Here is a 22556-nt window from a genome sequence, read left to right as displayed (position 1 = left end):
TGCAAAACTAGCAATAGAATTCTTTATTTTCCATAAAAGATCCAGAAATGAAACAAAAGCATTTTTAAATAAACGGTAGACAACAAACAGTTTGACAGAGCACTGTATGAAATGTTAACAGTGGGTGTACTTACTTGGTATTCAGCATAATCAAGAGACAAGAAAGTGGCCTCTAAAAGTAATTTTTAACAAAATGGGACACATGAAAAGCATATGGAAATGAACACATTATTAGACTGCCACATATGTACAGGAGATGCCAGTGAAATTATACGGTTGTTAAAGGCTTGATTTGATTTCAGTTTCTGATGTAACAAAAATTCCTAAACGTATATTCTGCACAGAATAGTGTTGAACTTTTGCCCTGGAAAGTGGAGAAACCAGAAGAACCACCATTTAGGACAAGAGTTTTGAAGCAGAAACAGACAATAGCCAAGAACTTACATCAAGTAGATGTTCTCAAACTGAAGCCTACTGAGCTTATTTCAATCCACAAATAAATCTGTTATGGAAACAATGGTTCTTCTAAAGTCAAACTGTAAAATAGAAATGTCTAAAGCAAAATCACATTTCTCTGAAGACACCCAGTACTAAAATCCAAAATGCACAGGCCTTGATTTAGGCAATTAAATGTTCTCTGGGAACTCTTGAGTGTAAGAAGCCACTGGATTAGGTTGATAAAGGATCTCGTAAGCAGGCTCTGAATTTATAGCTCTAATAGAAGTGAGCCCCATCAAGGATTTTACTTTATATGATGTTCTAGATCAGGCTGTAACACAGAAGGCATAGATTGTTCCCTGTATCCGTTCTGTATTCAATAACATTTTTGATGTAGTTAGTTTGGTTTTTAAAAAAAATTTAATGAGTCTCCCTTTCATTACAGGAAGGGGGAAAGCTTTGAAAAAACTCCTATCAAAAAATCAGATTGCTAGAGACAAGAGCATCAAAAGCAGAACCTTGAAGTTGCTAGAAATCAGTTTCATAGTTTAGCAAGTCCCTCCATTTTAAAATGAATTTTTTGAGCTTTTATTGTGATGATGAACTTTCTGAAAAGGAGTGATATTCTTAGCATTTTGGTACACTAAAATAGTGTACCAAATTATTAGTGTTTGGTACACTAGTTTTGATACAGTAAAGCTTTATAAATGCATTAGTGGTCCCACAACAATAATCAATGGCATTTCTTGCATAATTATATATTGCCAAACAACCCACAACAGCATATACATTTGAAAGTCTTCAGAAAAATCTGACTGGGGAATAAGATTTCTATAGAAAGGAAGTTTCAAAAATAAATTAATGCTGTAGTTACTATTTTGCTTTCCAAATTACACAAAGGCACTCGTTTATATTAAGGACTATAGTCCTGCAAAATTTCAGTCAAATAAAGAAAGCTATTATAAAGGTTAGGGCACTGCTAAAACCCAGCTGTCACTAGTAACTTAAAACAGCCACTTCAATGCTCTCAGACTGAGTGGGAGGAAATGTTTTGCTATAGGATAGAGCACTTGGAGTAAAAATTTCAGCCCTGAGCAAGTTTTTACAGCTGAGTTATAAACCTTGTTTATAACACAAACTGGCAGACCCTAAAATAGGACAGAGCAAACAGGGATATTCTTTGTGGGGCAAGAACGCCTCAATGTGCAGTGTTTCCCTTATCCACATAGGTCTGACTTCCAGTTGGGACAAAGGATTTTCACTGTCGTCTTATAAAGCTGTACATTTCCCTTTACTTGACAGCTTAGCTTACAACAAGATATGATGCATCACTTAAATATTTCCTGCAGTTTCACTTTATAAGAGATATTAGAAATCAGCATGTTCCATACAGACTGGGATATATATATATATATATATATATATATATATATATATACACACACACACACACACACACACACACACACGTGCAACTCCACCGACTCACAATGTTGAAACACATCTGTTTCATGTGATGTGGAATTAAAAGTTCACATTAGGCAACTGCATAGAAGGTGCTACTTTAAAAACGGAAAACACAATTCTTCCTGCAGACAGTTTTCAGTGAAACCCCTTTCTCAAAGCTTTATTTTTTACCATAGTAAATTTACTGATAAACACTTGGGCAAAAACGGGATCAACAAGATACTGATAAATCTTAAGTGTCGTCGGAGCTGGCTCTGCAGCAACGACGTGTGCCATGGTTTGCACAGATAAAATGCCAGGCACGAAGTGACAGGAAGTTTTTGTGATGTAGTCCACAAGTCTGTTGTACTGCTGTTCAGATAATCTCTCTCTACCTCCATCTGCCTGAAATCAAACAACAGATTTATTGAAATATACAGCCTCTGTTAATGCAAAGCTAGCAAAAGATTTAAAGCTAAACTCATTGCTTTTTTAAAAAAGTAATAATTCAGTATTAACCAGCTTTACCTCCAAATCACAGGGGACTCGTTGTTGTTTGAGCTGCACTTTCAGCAGGTTGCTTTGCTCACTGTCTTGCACGCACTCAATTTCTGTCACTGGAAATGCCTGTTGCTGTGTGTCTTCGCTGATGCTAACCACAAACAGCACCTCTGAGGTAAGCAGCAAACATCCTTCATGTTCCTGGCCTGATCCACTCACAATTACCACATCTAGGGCCATGTAAGCCTCTGGTCTCCCTAGAGACTGAAGCATTTTCCTGTTCAAAGAATAATTCCAGATTAGGAACTTGAGCTCAACAGGATATTGTCAGTTACAGCAAGTTTCTCAGTGAAGCTGCCATTTAAAAATAAAAGAAAATCTGGAAGGGTATTTAGCGCCAGTTTCTGCAAATCCCATTTTGGTCTTAAATCAAGAGGATGTCATGCTTATTTTGTAACATCATCAAAACTGACCTAATCGATGGTCATAATCACATTCTCTTTGTCCAATCCATCCCATGAAGCTGGAATCAAACACAAGAGCAGAAACCAGCAGCTATTTCTGGAGATGTTACAGTGCACTGGGCTCAATGCACTGGCAACTAAGGAAAATCCGAGGTAAACAAACAGAGACTAGCAGTAGTGTCCCAAAGCTCAAAGGAGACCATCAGCTCATTGTTTGAAGAGTGGGCCTCTGTGCAGTAACGAGTGTTTAGCATTCCTAAACAAACTGCTATAATTCAGCCTTTCCTAGGGCAATAACCTGTTAACTTGACCACAGGCCAGAATCTATTAATCAACAATGTGGATATAAAAAATGAGCAAGTGTCTCAACAATTTTACCAAACATATTTGATGTGGCTATTTGGTGCCTGCTCTGCATGTTGATCGCTCGGAGGATAGCGCTGCTTGGGATGCTGAGAGAGGCCAGCTCCATGCAAAATACCTGTGGTAAAAGAAATTGGGATTTTTACTAGAGTTCTGGTTTTTTTGTTTTTTGTAAAACAGGAACATGTTGCAGTGATGTCATCTTCTTAGAGCAGTCCATAAAACAGTGCAGACCCAAAGTGATGTCACATCTTTGGACACTGTAGCAGAGATAATTCATTCAACATTATCGTGCACTTAACCCTAGCAGATCTTAGCATTAGCTAGAAATAAACAAAAGGCAGAATGTCAGTCACATACTAGCAATTAGGGGAAACATAATGCTCTTGAGAGCCCTCAGTCCAGAATGGGGTTGGACACATCATTTAACAATGTATGCATAAAAACCCAAGACCACTGTTAATGTTCTTGCTTCATATTCAGATTCTTCCATGCATATGTCATGATTAGTAAACATTAGAAGGCAAGCTTGCCCTAGATACTGCTTTTCAATATAAGTTACTTAATCCAGCTGTTAAACATGGATCCTGAATGTTTATGAGTTCTCCTGGGGCATCCAAAATATGAGGAGCGCTTCTTTGTGCCAAGGTAGAGCTTTGCTGAGTTGCTTCTTTTCCTGTTCTGAGTGAAATTGCCAGAGCTATGGGGTGACTTGGCATGTGTGCTTTCTGATGGCTTGTAAATTTTTATAAATGAAGGCATGGTCATTAGACTGAGAATTAGCAGGGTGTAAAAACTTCACAGATATAATAAAAGTTTTACAAGACTGATCGAAGCTGGGCTAAGCCCGATGTTGCAGGGTACAGACCTGAGCACTACTGTGTAAGCAACGGGTGTGTGTGTGTGTGTGTGTGTGTATGAATGGGGGGGGTGCCTTTACTGTATCAGAGCATACAGCTTGTCAGATATTTCGTTCAGGGTGTCAGCAACTTAGGACTCCTTTTTATAAAATGGATGCCAAATTTAACAATGCATTGGTTTGTTGTGGGGGTGGGCAGAGCTTAATATTTAACACACAGGCTGATGGTAATGCTTATGAGATGCATTCCAGTTGTAATAATTAGCTTACTGAGGTTTTGCGGCATTATGCGAATGAAAATGTCATTAGCAGATGGAGAAAGAGAGAACATGTGTTGACTTCTGTGTGGTCTCCCACCCTCTTGTTCTCTCATTGGGCAGAGCCTCTTTGCAGTCTAATTGTGGCTAAGCTTATTCACCCAGGTGCTGCCATCTATTACTGATGTGATTCATGCATCTTTTGCCAGCTCTCTTGCCCAACGGACATAGAAAGTACAATGTGCTGTATACATTGGTCAAGACCCAATGAACCAAGCAGCTAGGTCTGTGTGCCAAAGCTGGAACTTTGGATCTCTGTTCCCCATCCAGCAGCAGCATCTCCCCCCCGCCCCCTCAATGCTTCATGGCAGACCACTTTTCATAAGGCATGGGGATCTCAGAAGCTGTTTGTGACACATTATTGGGTGTGGAGCTTTGGGGCTGTTGTTCAAGGAGAAAAGGTCCCACTGACTGCATACCAGACTTGGGCTTGCCTAATGTAGCTCTCGGGATACCAGACACTACTTGCAGTGGAAGGCACCTCAGTTATTATACTGTAGTAGTTTATAATTTGCCAGCAACTTTTAAAATGAGTTTACACCATCACATAGAAAATCTGTGACACATCAGTATCTCCCAGCTTTGTACTTCTTCCTTGTGACTTTCAGAGGATCTGATCTTCACTGATTGTTTTGTTTGCCCCAAGCTATCTTTGAAGGCAAAGTTTTCATTAGAATAAAGTTATCTCAGGATTATATGAGGGGGGAAATCTGTACACAGTCTTCTAACCAATCAGCAGGCTAAAGATGAAAGTGTGTGTGTGTGTGTGTACACACACACACACACACACACACACACACACACACACCCCTACCTAACTATTTTTCCAACGATCACTCCAAATATAAATCCAGTTCTCAAACATTCAAAATAAATACACACATGCACAAGCACACACACACCCCATGTGGGGTGGAAGAGGTGTCCACCTGACACTTCTTCCACTGAGCTTGGCAGCTGGGCTGCTGCTGGGCAAGAGGACCGCACACCACGCCCTCCACTGAGTTTGGCAACTGGGTTGCTGCTGGGTTTTAAGGCAGCAACTCCATTAAGCCTGACAGCCACCCGTTGTCCCCTCTATTAAGCCCTGCACACCAAAAGAGCCAGCCCCCAGCCTTCCTCTCTTCTTTTTTGCTTAAATGGGAAGGGATGGAGAGTGGAACAAGAAATGGGGAGAAGGCACTCTGCACTGTTCTTTCTGTTACAAGGGCACATCAGGACAGGACGAAGGTTCAGGAGGTAGTGACAGAGAGTACCCCAGCCTCTCTCTTGCCTCCTGAGTCAGTCAAACAAGGTTTATGGTGGGGGACATCCAAGGGCAGGCAGGCAAGAGATTTTTGGCACCAAGCCAAACATTTGGGGCATGTGCCCCTTGTGCCCAGTACTAGGGATGGGCCCGGACCGGTCCGGACCTGAGTGGTTTGGATTGGGGGTGGGGGGTAGCTTTAAGAGCGGCGGGAGGGTTTACTTACCCCTCCCGCCGCTTTCCGCTGTGGTGCCGTAATTGCTAGAGTAACTGGGGTGGCAGGATACCTCCCTGCCGCCCCTCCCCCACTGCTGCTCTGCAAAAATTCCCAGTAATCCTTTGCGCGCATGCACGTCAGTGACGTGAAGTGCGCGCACAATGTGCGCGCGCAAAGGATTACTGGGAGTTTTTGCAGAACAGCGACGGGGGAGGGGCAGCAGGGAGGTATCCTGCCGCCCCAATTACTCTAGCAATTACGGCGCCACAGTGGAAAGCGGCGGGAGGGGTAAGTAAACCCTCCCGCCGCTCTTAAAGCTACCCCCCACCCCAGTGCCAGACCACAGTGTGGCGGTTCTGTGCACACCCCTACCCAGTACTAGCAATGCTGATGTGAATTGCCAGGAAGAGTATGACCGATGGTTAGCATTCTGTATCACAAGCAGTTATCTTGGATGGGGTGAGTCCCCAAGCAGGAAGTGGACAGTAGTATCTTTCTCACAGCATCTAGTGATCAGATGTGTGTCCTTGAATATGAGAAGCATACAAATATGGGGATATAGAAAAATCGCTCAAAGCTGATGACACCAGTCCCTGGTAGCAGGAATGCATCTTGAACATGAGAAATTAGTTTATATTATGCAACTTGCCACCTCTAAAGATCTGAATGTTTGGGGTTTTTAATATCTGAAAGAGAGTTTTCTCAACTGTGATATTGTTCTGCCTAAAACTGGTCAAGAATGTATTTTTTGTTATTCATCCGTGACCCACCATGAGAGGATGGTGGCACTGAAATATGGGTTTTTTATGACTAACCCATCCATCCAATTCCTTTGGTTTCATTTATGCTCTTGAGGCTTATGTTTGTGTTGCCATACTTTGCCATATTATGTAATACTACACATCCCGAATTACTTTCACAAATGCATGGTTTGCTCAGTCATGCTGCATCATGTGCTCCATAGTATGTAATTGCTGCACACACACAAGAGGAAGTATGTAAACATAAGTTTTGGCTAGAATTACAAAGTTTCAAAACCAGTTTTAGATATTGATTCTGTCATGATGTAGCCTCGAATTTTGTCCATAATTCCACCAGGTAAAATTCAGCAGCAATCTTAATTTTATTGCACAGGTGGCCTTCATTATTCATGGGGGTTCCATTCTCGCCTATAGATGCAAATATGGAAACTGAATAATGAAACCTTGAATCAATGGGAATTGGGGGGGTTAGGCTCCTAACTAAAAGAGGGGAGGACAGAAATAAGAGAAGAAAAGGACAATACCTTATTCTCCAGCTATGTCCCCCCAAACCCCGAACATGGTTGAATATTTGCCTTTTTTTAAAAAAAGAGAGAGAGAGCCACAAAATGGCTCCCTGCTGGGAAATAGTGGCCAGAAATGACACTATCATTTCCAAGTCATTTCCAGTGACTCATAACTGTGGATAGGCAAATTTTGCCTGTTTTTCTACCCACAGATAATGAAACTGGGTCTCTAAGACCCAACTGAGGATACGCAAAACCATGGATACAAAGTTCATGGATAACAAGGGCCACCTGTATATAGAATATCTTTTATCACTGCTGAGGTATTTTTATTCAAACACTTTTTGTGATGAAGGCTAAAACGCTCAAATAAGTAAGACTCTGGATTGAATGTGAACGAGCCTTAAGCAAGCGGAAAAGCATTTCCACTCATGCAGAGCACCCCGCTCAGTCTTCGCTCCTGCTGCAGCTCCCCATGCCCCATCCTATCCTACCCTGTTCCAGAGAGTCCCTGGACCTTCAAAAGTGAGTTCTGTGAGTGTGATAGGGGAAAGTGTGTGAGTGGGGAGGGGAAAGTCCCACTGTGTGAGTTGAATGCAAAGTGGTTTCCTAACTCCAACCTTATGATCCCACTAAAAAGAGAATGTGGTGATAGAAAAAAATATATGCAAGTCTACAACACATTACAATTAAAAGAAAAATGTGAAACCAACAAGAACACAGTTCATACTGAATTCAGAGGTTTACTGATACCTACCGTAGCCTGTCTGTGAAACTAGCTCAGCTGCTCCTCCAATGGGCTTGGCAAAAACTCCCATGATTCCTTTACCTACACCAGAGATGACACCTTTGGCCTTGTGTCCAGCTGAAGCCTGGGCCTCTGAGGTTTTCTGGAAGTTCTGCATTGGCTGGTCTACAATACCAGCAATTGCACCTGTAATGAAAATTTCCAAGCATTAAACAAGAATAAAATTCTGAAACAGAAGAAAAGTTTTGTTTGGACTGAAAATATGAATACTGACTGCCTAATACAGCAATATGGAGTATCAACCTCAGCTTTAATTTGGTTTAAGATCTTGTGTTACTCACTGGTATAAGCATCTAAACTTCCTGTCTTGATAATGCAATTTCTTCTATCAGGTGATTTTCTCTTTCTAAGTGCCTTTGTTGAGCTGGTAGAATTTAATATGTAGTATGGATGTATTTTAGATTGGAATAAATGTCAGCTAGCATTAAGACTTTTAGCTGTTATGGAAATAAGATTTTCATGTAAGCCTAAGATTGACTTCATAAGAAAAAAAAACTTGCCTTCATTCCATATATCATTTTAATATCCCCTTCTATCGCCAGAAATGCTCATAAACTAATGCAACCTCTGATATATTACTAAGTGGAGCAGAATTAGGCTTTGGGACTTTTTGTTACTGTCTTTGTGAGCACAACCATATTTTACTTTAATGTGTGTGGGTCAAACTTTTACAAGTGCCTTAATGACCCTTCTAGCTTTTAGTATCAACAGAGGACTGGAGTTTAAATCTTCCTAAATGTAAACAGGTATGCAAGGTGGGATCTCTCTTTGATCTCGAATTTACTCAAGCCACTTACCGCAGACATGTCTCTAGTTGTAACTTTGATAGATAAGCTATTTGGGACTCACTAAAAGGACAATGAGTGAACAAAGTGACAAGGTGTTACGTGACAGCAATTCAAATCGGAACTGCCTGAGCTCAAGGTCATTGTTCAGTGCAGAGGAAATCATTGGGTAAAGTCTGCGAACCTCCTTGAGGATCTTTGTACAAATACGGAGATCAAACAGCCTGCCTGGAAGGGACATCTACTTGGTCCTAGGTGGACAAGAGAAAATGGGTGCTTTGGTGGACTGTTTTCATGGTGCGCACATGAAATCAAATGTGATCTTGATTCCATCATTTGATACGTTACAGAAACGCTGTACAGAAACGCTGGCTCTCCTGGAGTGCAAAGAACATTTTAGGGGAGAGCCAGTTTTCCAAAGAATCCCTACACAGCCCTGAAGCTCAAAAGGTAGCCTTGGGAATGCCACTCTTTCAGTCTCTTTTAGAGCAGCGTTGGAAGCATAAAATAAAGATATATTGCAACCCACTGATAAGCCCCTGGGAGAGGGAAAGAAAGAAATACATTATATTGAAAACTGCTATTTATAATACTGAAAATTCCATTTAACTCATTTAGTGATCAGAAGAAATTAATAAAGGAACTATGGATATACTGATTAAAATACTGATTAAAACTAATGTACATCTCCAACTCTTCTGAAATACTAATGGTGGTGGAAAAGCAGATCGTTTTAGGGAACAACAACAGGGGCAGACTATCCTTTCATGCCCTGCATGTGAGCTTCCTGGAAGCAGCTGGCTGTCCAACTGTGAGAAGCAGGATGCTGAATTAGAGCCCTGCACACTCATTCAGGATCCGGATACACTGCACCCAGGTCCATTGAGAATGGAATTGAAACATACCAGCTAGCACCACCCCCTTGAAGCTGCCTTATACCATGTCAGCCCGCCATCAGTGTGAACAATACTGAGCTAAGTGGGCCAATGGTCTAAGGTTTCAGGCAGCAGTCTTCCCCAGTCCTACCTGGATATGCCAGAGATTGAACCTGGGTCCTTCTGCATGCAAAGCAGATACCCTTCCACTGAGCTACAATCCTTCCCTTGGCATTGGTGCACTCCTTGGCCATGCCCCCTGATGTCCCTTCACTGTTTGTGTTCCTGGGTTCAGTACTGCCCTCTTCAAACATACTTCATAGAATTTGGGGACACTTGGTTAATTTTTAATAAATTATTTTAATTTTTACTGATTTTGAACATTTCCGCCATAGGAAACAATGGAGATTCGAAGTTGCCTTATCCTAACCCTAACACGGATCCCTAGCTTTCATTTATTTTATTTTTTTAAAGAAAGCTGATCTCTAGCCCTTGTAGAAGTGGAGTTATGGAGTAAAATGTGCAGTCATTATTTTTCAAGTGTTTGGATTCTTTGGTGTATAATTTTTCCTCATAAAGAATCCGTATAAGGATTCATTGCACAACTTCATTTCTTCTGTTCATTTTGACTGTCACTGGACAGTGCCAACTGTCAATTGCCATGTGCCAAATACACCCCACGCCCCCCTACACACACCTGCAAGGCAATAGGGTACTCATTTTAATTTTTAGGAATATTGAAATGATTCTAGATTATTTGGTGTCTAATAATTTCCCCTCATAATGAATCCCTAAGAGGATTCATTAATCCCTATGCCTTCAATTCTTCTGTTCATTTTGACTACCATTGGACAATGCCAACTGTCGATTGCCATGTGTCAACTACCCCCCCCCCCATGGAGTACTCAGTTTATTTTTTAGGAATTTTTGAAGTGTTTAGATTCTTTGGTGTCTTAATTACACACCTTCATTTCTTCTGTTCATTGCAAGTGAGGGTTTGGAATTAGTGGCATCCTATGTTCCAACTACCCGGCAACCCATAAGCCACTGGGTACTCAGTTTATATTTTAGGAATTTTTGAGGTGTTTAGACTCTCTGGTGTGTAATGAGTCCTCATAGGGATTCATTATGAGGAAATGTTATTAGACACCAAAGAGCTTAAACACTTGAAAAAAAATCCTAGAACATAAACTGAGTAGTACCCCACTGCCTTGCGGATGGGAGTGGGGTGTAGTTGGCACATGGTAAATGACAGTTGGCACTGTCAAAAAGGCAGTCAAAATGAATAGAAGAAATGAAGGTGTGTAATGAATCCTCATAGGGATTCATTGAGGGAAAGTTATTATACACCAAAGAATCCAAACACTTGAAAAATAGTGACCACACATTTTGCTCCATAACTCCACTTCTACAAGAGCTAGAGCTTAGCTTTTTCTTTTTTTAAATGAAAGCTGGGAATATGGGGGAATTAATAGGAGGGATACGAATCTTGAACTGATTCAAATAGAATCAGGTGAGATTCGATTTGGACACAAATCTAGCCAATGGACCACAGGGGTGATTTGTTTTGTCTCCAAATCACCTGAATCAGCTAGATTCTGATAGAAATCAATTTGCACCCAAATCAATTTGCACATCCCTATCTAGGACATCTATGTGTGTTTCCCCAGAAACACAATTTGAATATTCCACTTGCTTAAAATCTGCTCTCTTATTTTATATTGCATTTACGGGCAGACACCAAAGAAAAAGCTCGGGCAGTAATTACGGGCAGTAATGGGCTGGATGAGGGATAACAAATTGAAGCTGAATCCAGGCAAGATGGAGGTGCTCATTGTGGGGGATCAGAATTTAAGGGATGAGATAGATCTTCCTGTGGTGGATGAGGTTACACTCCCCCAGAAGGAACAGGTAAGCAGCTTGGGAGTGCTCCTGGATACAGGCTTTACCCTGGTATCTCAGGTGGAGGCTATGGCCAGGAGTGCTTCCTATCAGCTTCGGCTGATTTGACAGCTGCGTCCATTCCTTGAAGAGGACAATCTCAAAACAGTAGTGCATCAGCTGGTAACCTCCAGGCTTCACTACAGCAATACGCTCTATGTGGGGCTGCCTTTTTATGTAGTTTGGAAACTTCAGTTAGTTCAAAATGTGGCAGTCAGATTGGTTTCTGGGGTAACCTGGAAAGACCATATTATGCCTGTCTTAAAATAGCTGCACTGGCTGCCAATACGTTTCCAGGCAAAATACAAAGTGCTAGTTATTACCTTTAAAGCTCTGAATGGCTTGGGTCTGGACTACCTTAGAGAGTGCCTTCTTTGGTATGATCCCCATCGCTCGTTGAGGTCATCTGGGGAGGTCCGTCTCCAGTTACTACCAGTACGTCTGGTGGTGACTCAGAACCAGGCCTTTTCTGTAGCTGCTCCTGGTCTATGGAATGCACTCCCAGCAGATATCTGCAGTTTAGGCTCGCTGTCGGCCTTTAAGAGAGCCCTAAAAACTTATTTCTTTTGCCTGGCCTTCAAAGGTTTGTAAAGAGTTTTTAAAAATATTTTAATTTGTTTTAAATGGTTTTAATTGTGTTTGAATTGTTCTTATATTGTTTTTAGCACTATGTTTTGAATTATGTGTTTTTATGTCTTTTTAAGTTGTTGCACACTGCCCAGAGCTTTTGGATGGGGCGGTAATAAAATAAAATAAAATAAAATAAAATTCCAAGGCAAACCACATGTTACAATGCCACCGTCTGTTCTTCCTTGCAAGGTACCTTCAGGGGGCAATTTCCACAAAGAAAAAGAGTGCTTGACTCTTCCCCTGCCAGTCACTTTCCCTCTAAAGCACTTTCTATGCTCAGCAGAGTTTGGGAGTGCTCTTTACTTCACAACCTCTGTCAAGAATCCTTGGAAAACAGCTAAAGATGCAGGGGACGGGCAGGCGTCAGAAGATAAGCAATGAGGAAGGGAAGGAGTAGGCACTCTCCCTCACTCATGCTGTGTAATGTTTCGTTTGCTCCTCATGGACCTTACACTCCCCACTATTTCATCAGGAAAGAAAACTACTTTCCAGTTACTTTCTGGACCATTAACAGTGAATTGCTCTTGCTACATGCTAGTTAAGTGAAAAGTAAACCAGCTTTGCCTTGTAAAATGGAAGTTCTTCCTTTGCTGGTTGACTGCAGTGCATCTGAAGACTAAAACAAAATATTCTGCACTCTTCCTTGTGGCAATATTGTGTTACCCCACTGGCCTCTTTCACCCCATCTATGCTTCTCATCCACATAAACTGCATAGACTTTATTACCTTATTAAATATTTTTAAGCTTCCTTTATCGTTGGAATCAGGACATTTTTTTCTTTTTAAAAATTCTATTTTGGCAACATTACTCACGTGTGGTGCAGAAAATAACTCCAAGTTATGTCTGCATAGATTTCTTTAAAAAACAATGTTTTTCTCAAGGAAATTTAGGAACTGGGGGTTTTCAGTAGGTGTTAAAAAGGAGACCTGTTAGATCTCCTGCTTCCTCCTAAAACTACAATTCCAAAGGGTATGTGCTGAGAAGCTTTGGCAGTGAAACCACTTTAAAACCAGTTTAAAGGTAAAGATAAAGTGTGCTGTCGAGTTGACTCCTGGAAGCTTTTCACACAGGGCTTTTGAAGCCTTTTAATTTGCACTTCCTCTGGAATGGAGCAGGTGAATTCACATACTGGCCAGATTTACTGCAAAGTCCCTGCAAATTATTGGGGAACAGTTCACACACAATTTGAATTTTTCACTGTGTGTTAGAGTGCAGCCGATTTATGTCCGGGGTAAAAAAAAAATCCACTATCTGCAGCAGTTTTTGGGGACAACTTCGAGTTCACAGTAAAGCCTCCCCATAAACCTGCGGTAAAACCTGCTGTGTGTAAAAGTCCCTGGCGACCACAAAGCCCTGTGGTTGTCTTTGGTAGACTACAGGAAGGGTTTACCATTGCCATCTCCTCTGCTCACAGTATGAGATGATGCCTTTTAGTATCTTCCTATATCGCTGCTGCCCGATATAGGGGTTCCCCATAGTCTAGGAAACACCAGCAGGGATTTGAACTGGCAACCTCTGGCTTGCTAGTCAACTCAATTCCCCACTGCGCCATTAGGTGGTTTTAGGTAGAACAAATCAAATGAAAGCATTTTTAAATGCATAATTTGCCTTCTGGGATTTTTGTTCACCTATTCAATGTGGCGGATCTTGTGATAAGTCGAGGAAGAGGTAAAAAGTCAGAGTGAAGGATTCCCTCCCTCCCTCTCACAGGGATTTTAGCATCAGAGCATGTTAGCCAATGGCAGCTAAAAGAACCACGAGAAATTGAAACGGCTGGGGCCACTGTGAACATCAGAGAGAGAGAGAGAGAATGCAGGAAGCACACCAATATAACTCAGAACACCAGCCTGTTGTACTGATGGGCCAATCATTTACAGAACTCTCCAAGCATGCTGGGTTTGTGGTGAAAACAAATGAAAACATCAAAACAGTCCATGCCTGGACTTCCTTTTTATATGATTGACTCTAAAGATCCATACCCATGGTGAATTATTCCCATTGATTCCTCACTTGTAATACAGTATACAGCTAGGCACTTGCTCATTCATATTACAGTGGAGTGGTCGGTATTTATTTGGGTGGTTAATTCTTTTTTGTGGCTAAGAATAGCGGGCATTATTTCAGCAATAAAGAATTTGTAAATAGAACCAGAGAGAGGGGATAAGTTCCTCATTCTTTTTAAAATAAAACAGTGCAGGCAACTGCAGTCTAAGCCAACTTGTAAACTAAAGTTCTTCTTGCATATCTTGAGTAAAGGCAGTAACTAAGAAACAATAGCAATTGGGTCTGTTTAGATTTCATAGCAACAACTTTGGATGTCCAGCACAATATCTGTCCCCTTGGAGAACTGAAGAGGTTCCAGTGCTTTAATTCATGTCACTTCCACATGGGAATACGAATACAACGAATATTTATATACTGCTTTTCAACAAAAGTTCCCAAAGTGGTTTAAAGGTAAAGTGTGTCGTCAAGTCGATTTTGACTCCTGGCACCCACTGAGCCCTGTAGTTTACTATATATATAAAAATAAAATGGCTCCCTGTCCCCAAAGGGTTCACAATCTAAAAAAAGAAATATAAGATAGACACCAGCAACAGCCACTGGAGGGATACTGTGCTGGGGTTGGATAGGACCAGTTGCTCTCCTGCTCAACAAAGAGAACCACCACTTTAAAAAGGTGCCTCTTTGCTCTGTTAGCAGGGGACTTTCTAGAGAAAGATAATTAAACAGATTATCTTACAAGTCTGTGCTAAGAGAAGAAAAACTGGTGATGGTGCAGCTCTTACTGGACAGAAGATCTGCAAAAAGCTGGTACAACTGCTGAAGAATCTTTCCACAAAGGCTTCCTATTAATGGCATGCATATTAGCAGCAGTAGAAAATGCTGAACATTGTGGGCATGTATTAATCACACACCACAATTCCTCCCTTGTGGCCACTACTCCCGCCTACTGTTGCATAAACAGTGACCAATGCTGTTTTAAAGCACCATGACCATTTCATGTGTGTGGTTGTGAGCTGTGCACACACCCAGGCAAATATGTTACAAGGGAATGAAACTGCTCTTAATCCACTACCATATGTTTCAGAGGAGTTTGCACAGAAGACCTTTTTGAAGGTCTGTGCTCTTTAGTATTTCAGATCACAATATGAAGCTATTTCCCCTTTTATCTACATTTTTCCTCCTGGATGTCTGCTTGCTAGTGTATGGACACTTTTCAAATGGAGTAATTACTCCCTGAATACAGTGGAATAATTTCCATTATTATTTTATTTTATTTTATTTCACTCTTCTTCCAAGGGACTCAGGGTAATGTGCTCCCACTGTATTCGCCCCACCCTTTATCTTTATAACAATCCTGCAAGGTTGTTTTGGCTGATACAGTGCGACTGGCCAAAGGTCACCCAATGGATTTCATGGCTGAGTGTGGATTTGAACCTGGGCCTTCCAAGTTCTAATCTAACCACTACCCCACGCTCACAGCCACATTTCTGACATTCCTCCAGTTCCTCTTAAAGTAAAGTGTGCTGTCGGGTCAGTGTCGATTCCTGGCGACCACAGAACCCTGTGGTTGTCTTTGGTAGAATACAGGAGGAGTTTACCATTGCCTCCTCCCGCGCAGTGTGAGATGATGCCTTTCAGCATCTTCCTACATCGCTGCTGCCTGATACAGGAGTTTCCCGTAGTCTGGGAAACATACTAGCAGGGATTCAAACCAGCAACCTCTGGCTTGCTAGGCAAGTCATTTCCCGCTGTGCCATTAGGTGGCTCCCTCTTAGACTAGACCTACACTTTAAAAGGAATGTGGGGTTGCCACAGAAGGCAACAGCCCTGTGTTGTGTTCTTCCCCATAATGTTTATACAACTTGCTACACACGTGTGCTTCCATGTTTTCATTCTTCACCAGTGGTGGCTGCTGGTGGGGACAGTGAAACAAGCAATGTGAGGATGTCAGGAGAGGAGGTGAGTTACCCTACAGGCTACTGAAGAGAGTTGGGGTGTCACTTTGGAGGGCACCCTGAGGTTGCTATCCCATGTGGTTCTGCTCTTAGGTTGAGCTTTGTACAGCACTTAAGGTTAAGAAACACAACCAACCTTTTCAAGCTAGTCTCTTCTAAGCTTCTGTGTCTGGCAGTACATTACATGCTCTCATATATGCACCAAAGCATTTTGCCAAGCAGTGCAAATGTTTCTTCCTTTGCTAGTTTAAGAAATGGGTACATGCCCCCACCCCCACCCCGTGGTTTTTTCTAGCAAAGTTTGCTTGACATTTGCACTATATTCAAGTGGTTTCCCAAAAAAGCAAGCATCTGGGTTATCTACGATACAAAGAAAATTATCAGTTCGAGATGTTTTTAAAAAAAATAACTCCTCAAAAAAGTAAACACTGGAAATGATGGCGTCATCATACCTGTCTGGTTTACCAGAAGACATTCCCGAGGCTATCTTTTTTTGTACCTTTAGCTATATATCAAATGCAAATAAATGGAATCAATGTGCTCTGAAATTTCCATACTTACTGTTGACAAGAAATAAAAGTGCTTTTAGTTTCCTGTAACCCCCATTAGATTCACAATTGGCTTTGGTTTTTGCAATGTGCATTAAACTCCATTCACATGTAATGGAGTCATCAGAAAATGTTTGCCTGGGGGTACAATGGAGTCATCAGAAAATGTTTAAAAACCAGCTTAGCTGCAATGCCATAGAGTGTGGAATATGGTATTTAATACTGCACTAAAAGATCAGGATCAGTTGTTCAGTTAGGATACTTTTTTTTTTTTGTGATGCAGTGGGTTGCTCAACCAGAGACCTTTGTGGCAAGGCTTTAGCCTGTGCATACTGGGAATTACAGATGGCAGCTGCAAGGTGATGAGTTGAACTTGTAAAAAACTTTGGAGAAGCTGCTGCCAGTCTGTGTAGACAATAATGAGCTAGATAGACCAATGGTCTGACTCTATATAAGGCAGCTTCCTATGTTCCTAACCACCATTAGGAGAACAGCAGCTCTTTCTAAATATTGTTTTGCCAAATCAGATTGGAATGTTAGGGTAACTGAGAGATCTTCACAAATCCAATATGGATGAACGATGGTTCTCTGCTGGAGCAATCTACTCACCCAGGCCTTGGCCGGTAGAATGAAGAAGGCTCCACCTGTTTCAGGGCACCATCCTAACCTTCAAAGTTTCATGGACTTCATCAGTTATTCTGTGCCCTCGAGGCAGAGGTTGCCCCATAGCTTAAAGAGAACTCAACCTGCTATTGTTGCCATGCCAGGCTCCCCTGGATTTGCTCCCTGAACCCCATTACCATGCTGCAAGCACTGGGAACAGCTGGATCTGACACGAGCTTTCATTTCAGAACAAGTCCCTAAGTATCCATGGATGTGGAGAAATAACTGGAAATGCAAATCAATTCTGCTAAATGGGAAGAAACTAGAGCAGTTTTGGTTGAGAGCTAATCATAACTGAGGAATTATATTTCAGTTAATTCAGACTGCATTTCTCACCACTGGAGCCCTCAGCTCCCTTGCCTCTGCAATTCTACACCTATTGCCCCATGAGACCCAATGTATCTCAGGTCCAATCCTACTTTTTTGTCTCCAGTCAATGACAAGAAACTGGAATATGGTGGGGGGAACCTGCAAAAACAAACTGTCTGAGCAAACTCTGCAACCAAAACATAGACAGAAAAGAAGAATGCAAGTTTTGCAATGTCACTAATGTGCACCTTTGGGTTCAGATTTCCAGGTCCCATGCTCCCAAATACCGGATGCAATGATATATAAAATCAGATTTCCATTACCTAGAAGGCTGATGCCTAATCGAGAGAGGCCCTGTCTCAGCCCTTCTCCCAGATTCTCAGGGAGCTGCCTTCTCCATTCCTCTTGCCTGTTGTAATGTTCCTCATCCAAAGACAGCCTATCCATATTCCGAGCAAGGCTTGTTGCCAGGTTGGTAATGGATGTCAGTGTACCTAAAGACAAACAGGTTATAAATTTAGATCAACAAATTGTTTAGAGCTTGTGTGATGAAACCACTTCATTTCAAAACAATATGCCACATTATTTGACCTGTACAATCTAGCCCTGTGAAATATAAATGGATAGTTATTTTAAGGATCAGTACTATGTTCCACATAGTGTGGCTTTTGCTCAGCCCTTCAACCTTCTTATAGGAAAGCAACAAAGAGTCTGGTGAACCACAAAGATTTATTGTAGCAGATGCTTTCAGGGACTACAGTCCATCGGTTGCATGAAGTGTAATCCTCAGTAGACAGGTACTTATAACATGGGTATATGGGTGTGTGTGTGTGTGTGTGTTAAAATGAAAGACGGATATAGTGCTAGCCATAATCGTAATCCACCAAAACCTTCAATAATTGCCCCACACCCCCAATCCAATGTCAAACATACATATAATGAGACTTGGGAAGGGTTCACAATGATTTCTGGCATTGCTCTAAGTTGCTGGGTGAACAGCAACTTTAAATCCTCTGCAGTTTGCAGCTGGGCTTTGAAGCCACAAGATGGCACTATGTGTGTGTTCATGTTCAGGAAAATCCAGATGTAGGCTCCCTTCAAAAACATGTTCGGCAATACTTACAAGAGTACCTACTCCTCCACCCACACCTTTTTAAAAAGACTACATGAGATGAGGCAATGTGGTGTAGGATTTCGGTGGTACAGCAGAAGTATTGAACTCTTTTAACATCTCCGCTCAGTTAGTGCATGACAAAGTGGCCATGAGGGAAAGCTTAAAAAGCTGGCGTTTCTTAGATGCTGTTGTTAAAGAAACAATCGGTTTTAAACACAGGGGGCAGATGCGGCTTGTTACCCTCTCAACATTTTGCTGAAGCCCAATGAGATAGGACAGAGTTGATGGCAACGTGTCTACCTCAAACCTTAGATTTATAATTTTAAAATGTTAATACTGGGTTTTAAATGTTTTAATAGATTTTAATTGATGATAATTGATTTGATGTTTTAAATGTTTTAAATTGTAAACCTCCCAGATGCAAGTTTTGGGCGGTACAGAAATATTTTAAATAAATAAAATAAAATAAACCTTGAATGCCCTTTTAAAGAATAAATGGCAGCAATATAAGAACATCTACCTTTGGAAATGTGCTTTACAAACGATGTTGTCCCTCTGGAAACTCCACTAACAAAAGCTCCTGGACCACGAGTGAGCCCTTCATATGGGAGCCGGAAGAAGTCAGCTATCCCATTGCCTATGCTTCTTACCAAGGTGGCTGGACTGCCCAGGATTTCCAGAGATCCAACAACCCAACCTATGAAAAGAGACATTAACAACAAAGTTGATTTCATTAAACCACAAAAACAACAGTTGCAAAAGAAAGAAAAGAAAAGAAAAATAATCAACTCTCCTCTCAACCCCATTTTTACACTAAAAATGTATCATATCAAGTACTTCCTTTGAGAGAAAAACGGGAAATAGCTCATCCACTATAGATCCGGCAATGGCAGTGGTTGACGCTCTCTTAAATTAAAGAAATCCCTTTGGCAAAAACACAAATAGCTTTAAAATGACTTCCTGCCATGAGCCTCCTGTATTTCTGCAAATACTGTGTGTGGAGAGATGGATGCTGCATTCAGCTGGCTTGAAGTAATAGGAGCAGAGGCTTATTTTGCTTAGTAGGCTTTACATCTTGAAAAGCAACCTTGTTATTTCACGTCCTCACGGCAAAAGAATCATGACAGCTAGTTTACAGTGATACAGTGTGCAGCCTTGGGGGAGTGTGAAGGTCAACTACTTGATGGGGTGTTGGGAAAGGGGATGCAGATTTCTGACAAGTGCGTAAGGAATTATTTTAATCCACCCCAACAGTGCTACAAGAAAGTGCTGATCACTTTCTTGTAGAGGTCTAGTTATAGCTAGATAAATTGTTTTTGCTCAACGCAATTGTGTAAACAGCACTGGCATTTGCATGCTGATTAAGTTACTCAGAGGGAGGATCCCTCATGAGTCTCCCCACAAGGGTGGAGGATTCCTAGGATTTAGTTTCCTACTTAAAAGTTCCAGTTGCTGGCAGATAGCCTGATGGCCAAGCATTACCCTTTGTTTGCAACAAGCTTTCTTGAAATTTTGTTCTGGAAGCTTGCGCAGAATTTTTAGAGGAATCATAAGGTCACAACAGCTGTCTGCAGCAGTAGCCCACAGAGTGGCAGTGTGGAGGACTACCTAGTCAGAGACTACCATCCTGGTGCAAAAGAAGGTGCCTGGTTGGCACCTTATGTGATTGCAGAGTTGGCCATACATTGGCTGTACAATTAAGCAGAGAGATCAGCTACTAATCAGCTGAGGTGTTGATTACAGTGAGTGTAGACACAACGTACAGGGTCTGAACATGTCTGTACAGTACAGAAGAGTGACTCTTGTACTCAAGCAGGAGCCAGTTTGGTCCATGTGGGGACAGCAGGAGAGGGAGAGCTGGGGTGTGGTCCACATCAGCCATTTCACCTGATGGGAGGTTTTTGCAACTTTCTTCTGTAACGAATCATAATGGGAAACTAATACACATCAGTGTTGACGTGCAAATCAAACAAGGTTATGTGGAAAAGTCAGGAGTGACTTATATACTGGCTGGAGACAGGTATAAATCATTTCTACATTACGATTATGATTGTAGGAGTTGTTCCTGTTAACAAAAATCATTGGAAAAACCCCCAAAGACTTGCATTGCCTGAAAGACTAGCAAATACATTATGGCCATAAGTGTCACTGGCCAAAGCCCATTTCATTGGCTGTAAAAAGCTGGTTCTTTCATCATGCAGCTAAGAGCATGGAACTAGACTGCTCTCCTTTCTACCTCACCCCTACCAGCTTGTGATTTACCAAGGGCTGTGTGCCCCATCCCAAACTCTGCAGTGAGTCTCAATAACAATGAATGAAATAGAATCATTCACCAAACACAAATGAACCTTGTGTGGTTTTCTCAAAGTGCAACGACACATTCCACCTCCACTTCATGCTTCAGACCTCATCTGCCACTCGTCCTCCACAAAGCAAAGCAAGGATGGCTCCCCCTACTCCTGGCCCCACATGGTACAACCTGGCTCAGACATGAGGGCAAGAGCAGCTCTTCTGTGCTGTGCAGTTTCAGAGCCCTGGGATACAAATCCCTCCAAGGAGATGGATTCACTGAATAATCGTTCTCTTCAGAAAACGGACACAGAAAGGATGTGAAGTTCAATTTCTATGGTTTGGACAGCGTGGCTGAAGTTTGCAGCATTTGTTATGGTTTTAGTCAAAACATATGCAATACATGCTAGAAATGTAATGTACTTGCAAATAAGTATTTGTATGGATACAAGTGGCAGGGACTCGTAGACTGGCTGTTGCTCCTTAAAACATGTGCCTTGTGCCTTTGGGTCTTACTACCTGAAGGGGCCCCTCAGCTCCCTGGAGAATGTTTCCAAATATTTGAAACTTGAGGTCACACTCCAACAGTTTTTCACTCTTAGAACTTGTCCTAATGGCAGTGTCCCATCAGGACTAGACTGAGACATTTTGATTCCTATATGGCTGCAGTGCATAATCTGAGTGTGCCTGAATACCTTGTAATGCTGCAGAAGGTATGGAGGTATAAATGGCATGCAGTGGACCCCAACATTCTCTGTAGCACTGCAAGGGATCCTGAGGCTCACCTTTATATAAATAGGCTGCTTTATAATATTGATCTTTTAGATTGCTTGTGTAGACAGCTGGCCCTGTGTCCCAGTCTTACAACTGGGCATAAGGACTCTGATGAGAAAAGCTTTCCCTATGGACTGCAGAGTTTGTGCTTGCTTTGCTCCAGTCCCAGCCATACAGACTAATGGTTATCTGCATGGGCTGAAGTCCCTGTGTGGCTGGACTATGAGATTCAGGTGTATTCAAAGAGCATTCCCAGTTCCTAGAAGCAGGCATGTCTGGATGTGCTCTTGCATTGTTCTTCAGATAGCTAGAGTTTTCTTAATGGTATATGCCAGGGTTTCTTAACCTTGGGCCCCCAGATGTTTTTGGACTACAACTCCCATCAGCCACAAAGGCCATGTCTGGGGATGATGGGAGTTGTAGTCCAACAACATCTGGGGGCCCAAGGTTAAGAAACCCTGGTATATGACACACAGTAAAATTGGTTAATCCTTTCCCATCCACTTACATAGTGCCTGAGATAGGTGTACATAAGTGGGAATGGGACAGTGCACAATGGGAATTGTTATAAAGGAAAAACAAACATAATTGTTTCAGCAAAAGCAATAGCACATTGGCTGTGGGTGATCAAAGGCAGTCTCCCTTTCCTCTGCAATTATACATGTTCTTATGTAGGTAAAGGTACAGCAGAGATGGGTGTCACTTTATGAATGCACATGTATGGAAGTGAGACAAGGTATCC

At 41.8% G+C, this 22556-nt stretch overlaps 1 protein-coding gene across 9 annotated transcripts in view; it reads right to left on the bottom strand.

Moving 5' to 3' along the window:
- VPS13B (vacuolar protein sorting 13 homolog B) overlaps window positions 1-22556 on the bottom strand; it is a 714157-nt gene continuing 691601 nt past the window's right edge. For all 9 annotated transcript variants that reach the window (XM_053245154.1, XM_053245151.1, XM_053245153.1 and 6 more), the window contains 6 exons: window positions 19272-19448; window positions 17961-18131; window positions 7876-8052; window positions 3228-3330; window positions 2413-2662; window positions 1-2289 (listed from right to left, as the gene is read on the bottom strand). In XM_053245154.1, the coding sequence (XP_053101129.1) occupies window positions 2041-2289; window positions 2413-2662; window positions 3228-3330; window positions 7876-8052; window positions 17961-18131; window positions 19272-19448 (1127 nt within the window). In that variant the 3' untranslated portion in view covers window positions 1-2040. The remainder of the gene's footprint in view (window positions 2290-2412; window positions 2663-3227; window positions 3331-7875; window positions 8053-17960; window positions 18132-19271; window positions 19449-22556) is intronic.

The sequence above is a fragment of the Hemicordylus capensis genome, chromosome 4, assembly GCF_027244095.1.
Source record: "Hemicordylus capensis ecotype Gifberg chromosome 4, rHemCap1.1.pri, whole genome shotgun sequence".
Taxonomy (NCBI): domain Eukaryota; kingdom Metazoa; phylum Chordata; class Lepidosauria; order Squamata; family Cordylidae; genus Hemicordylus; species Hemicordylus capensis.
Note: the sequence above shows the minus strand (reverse complement) of the source record. Positions and strands in the feature narration are given on the sequence as shown.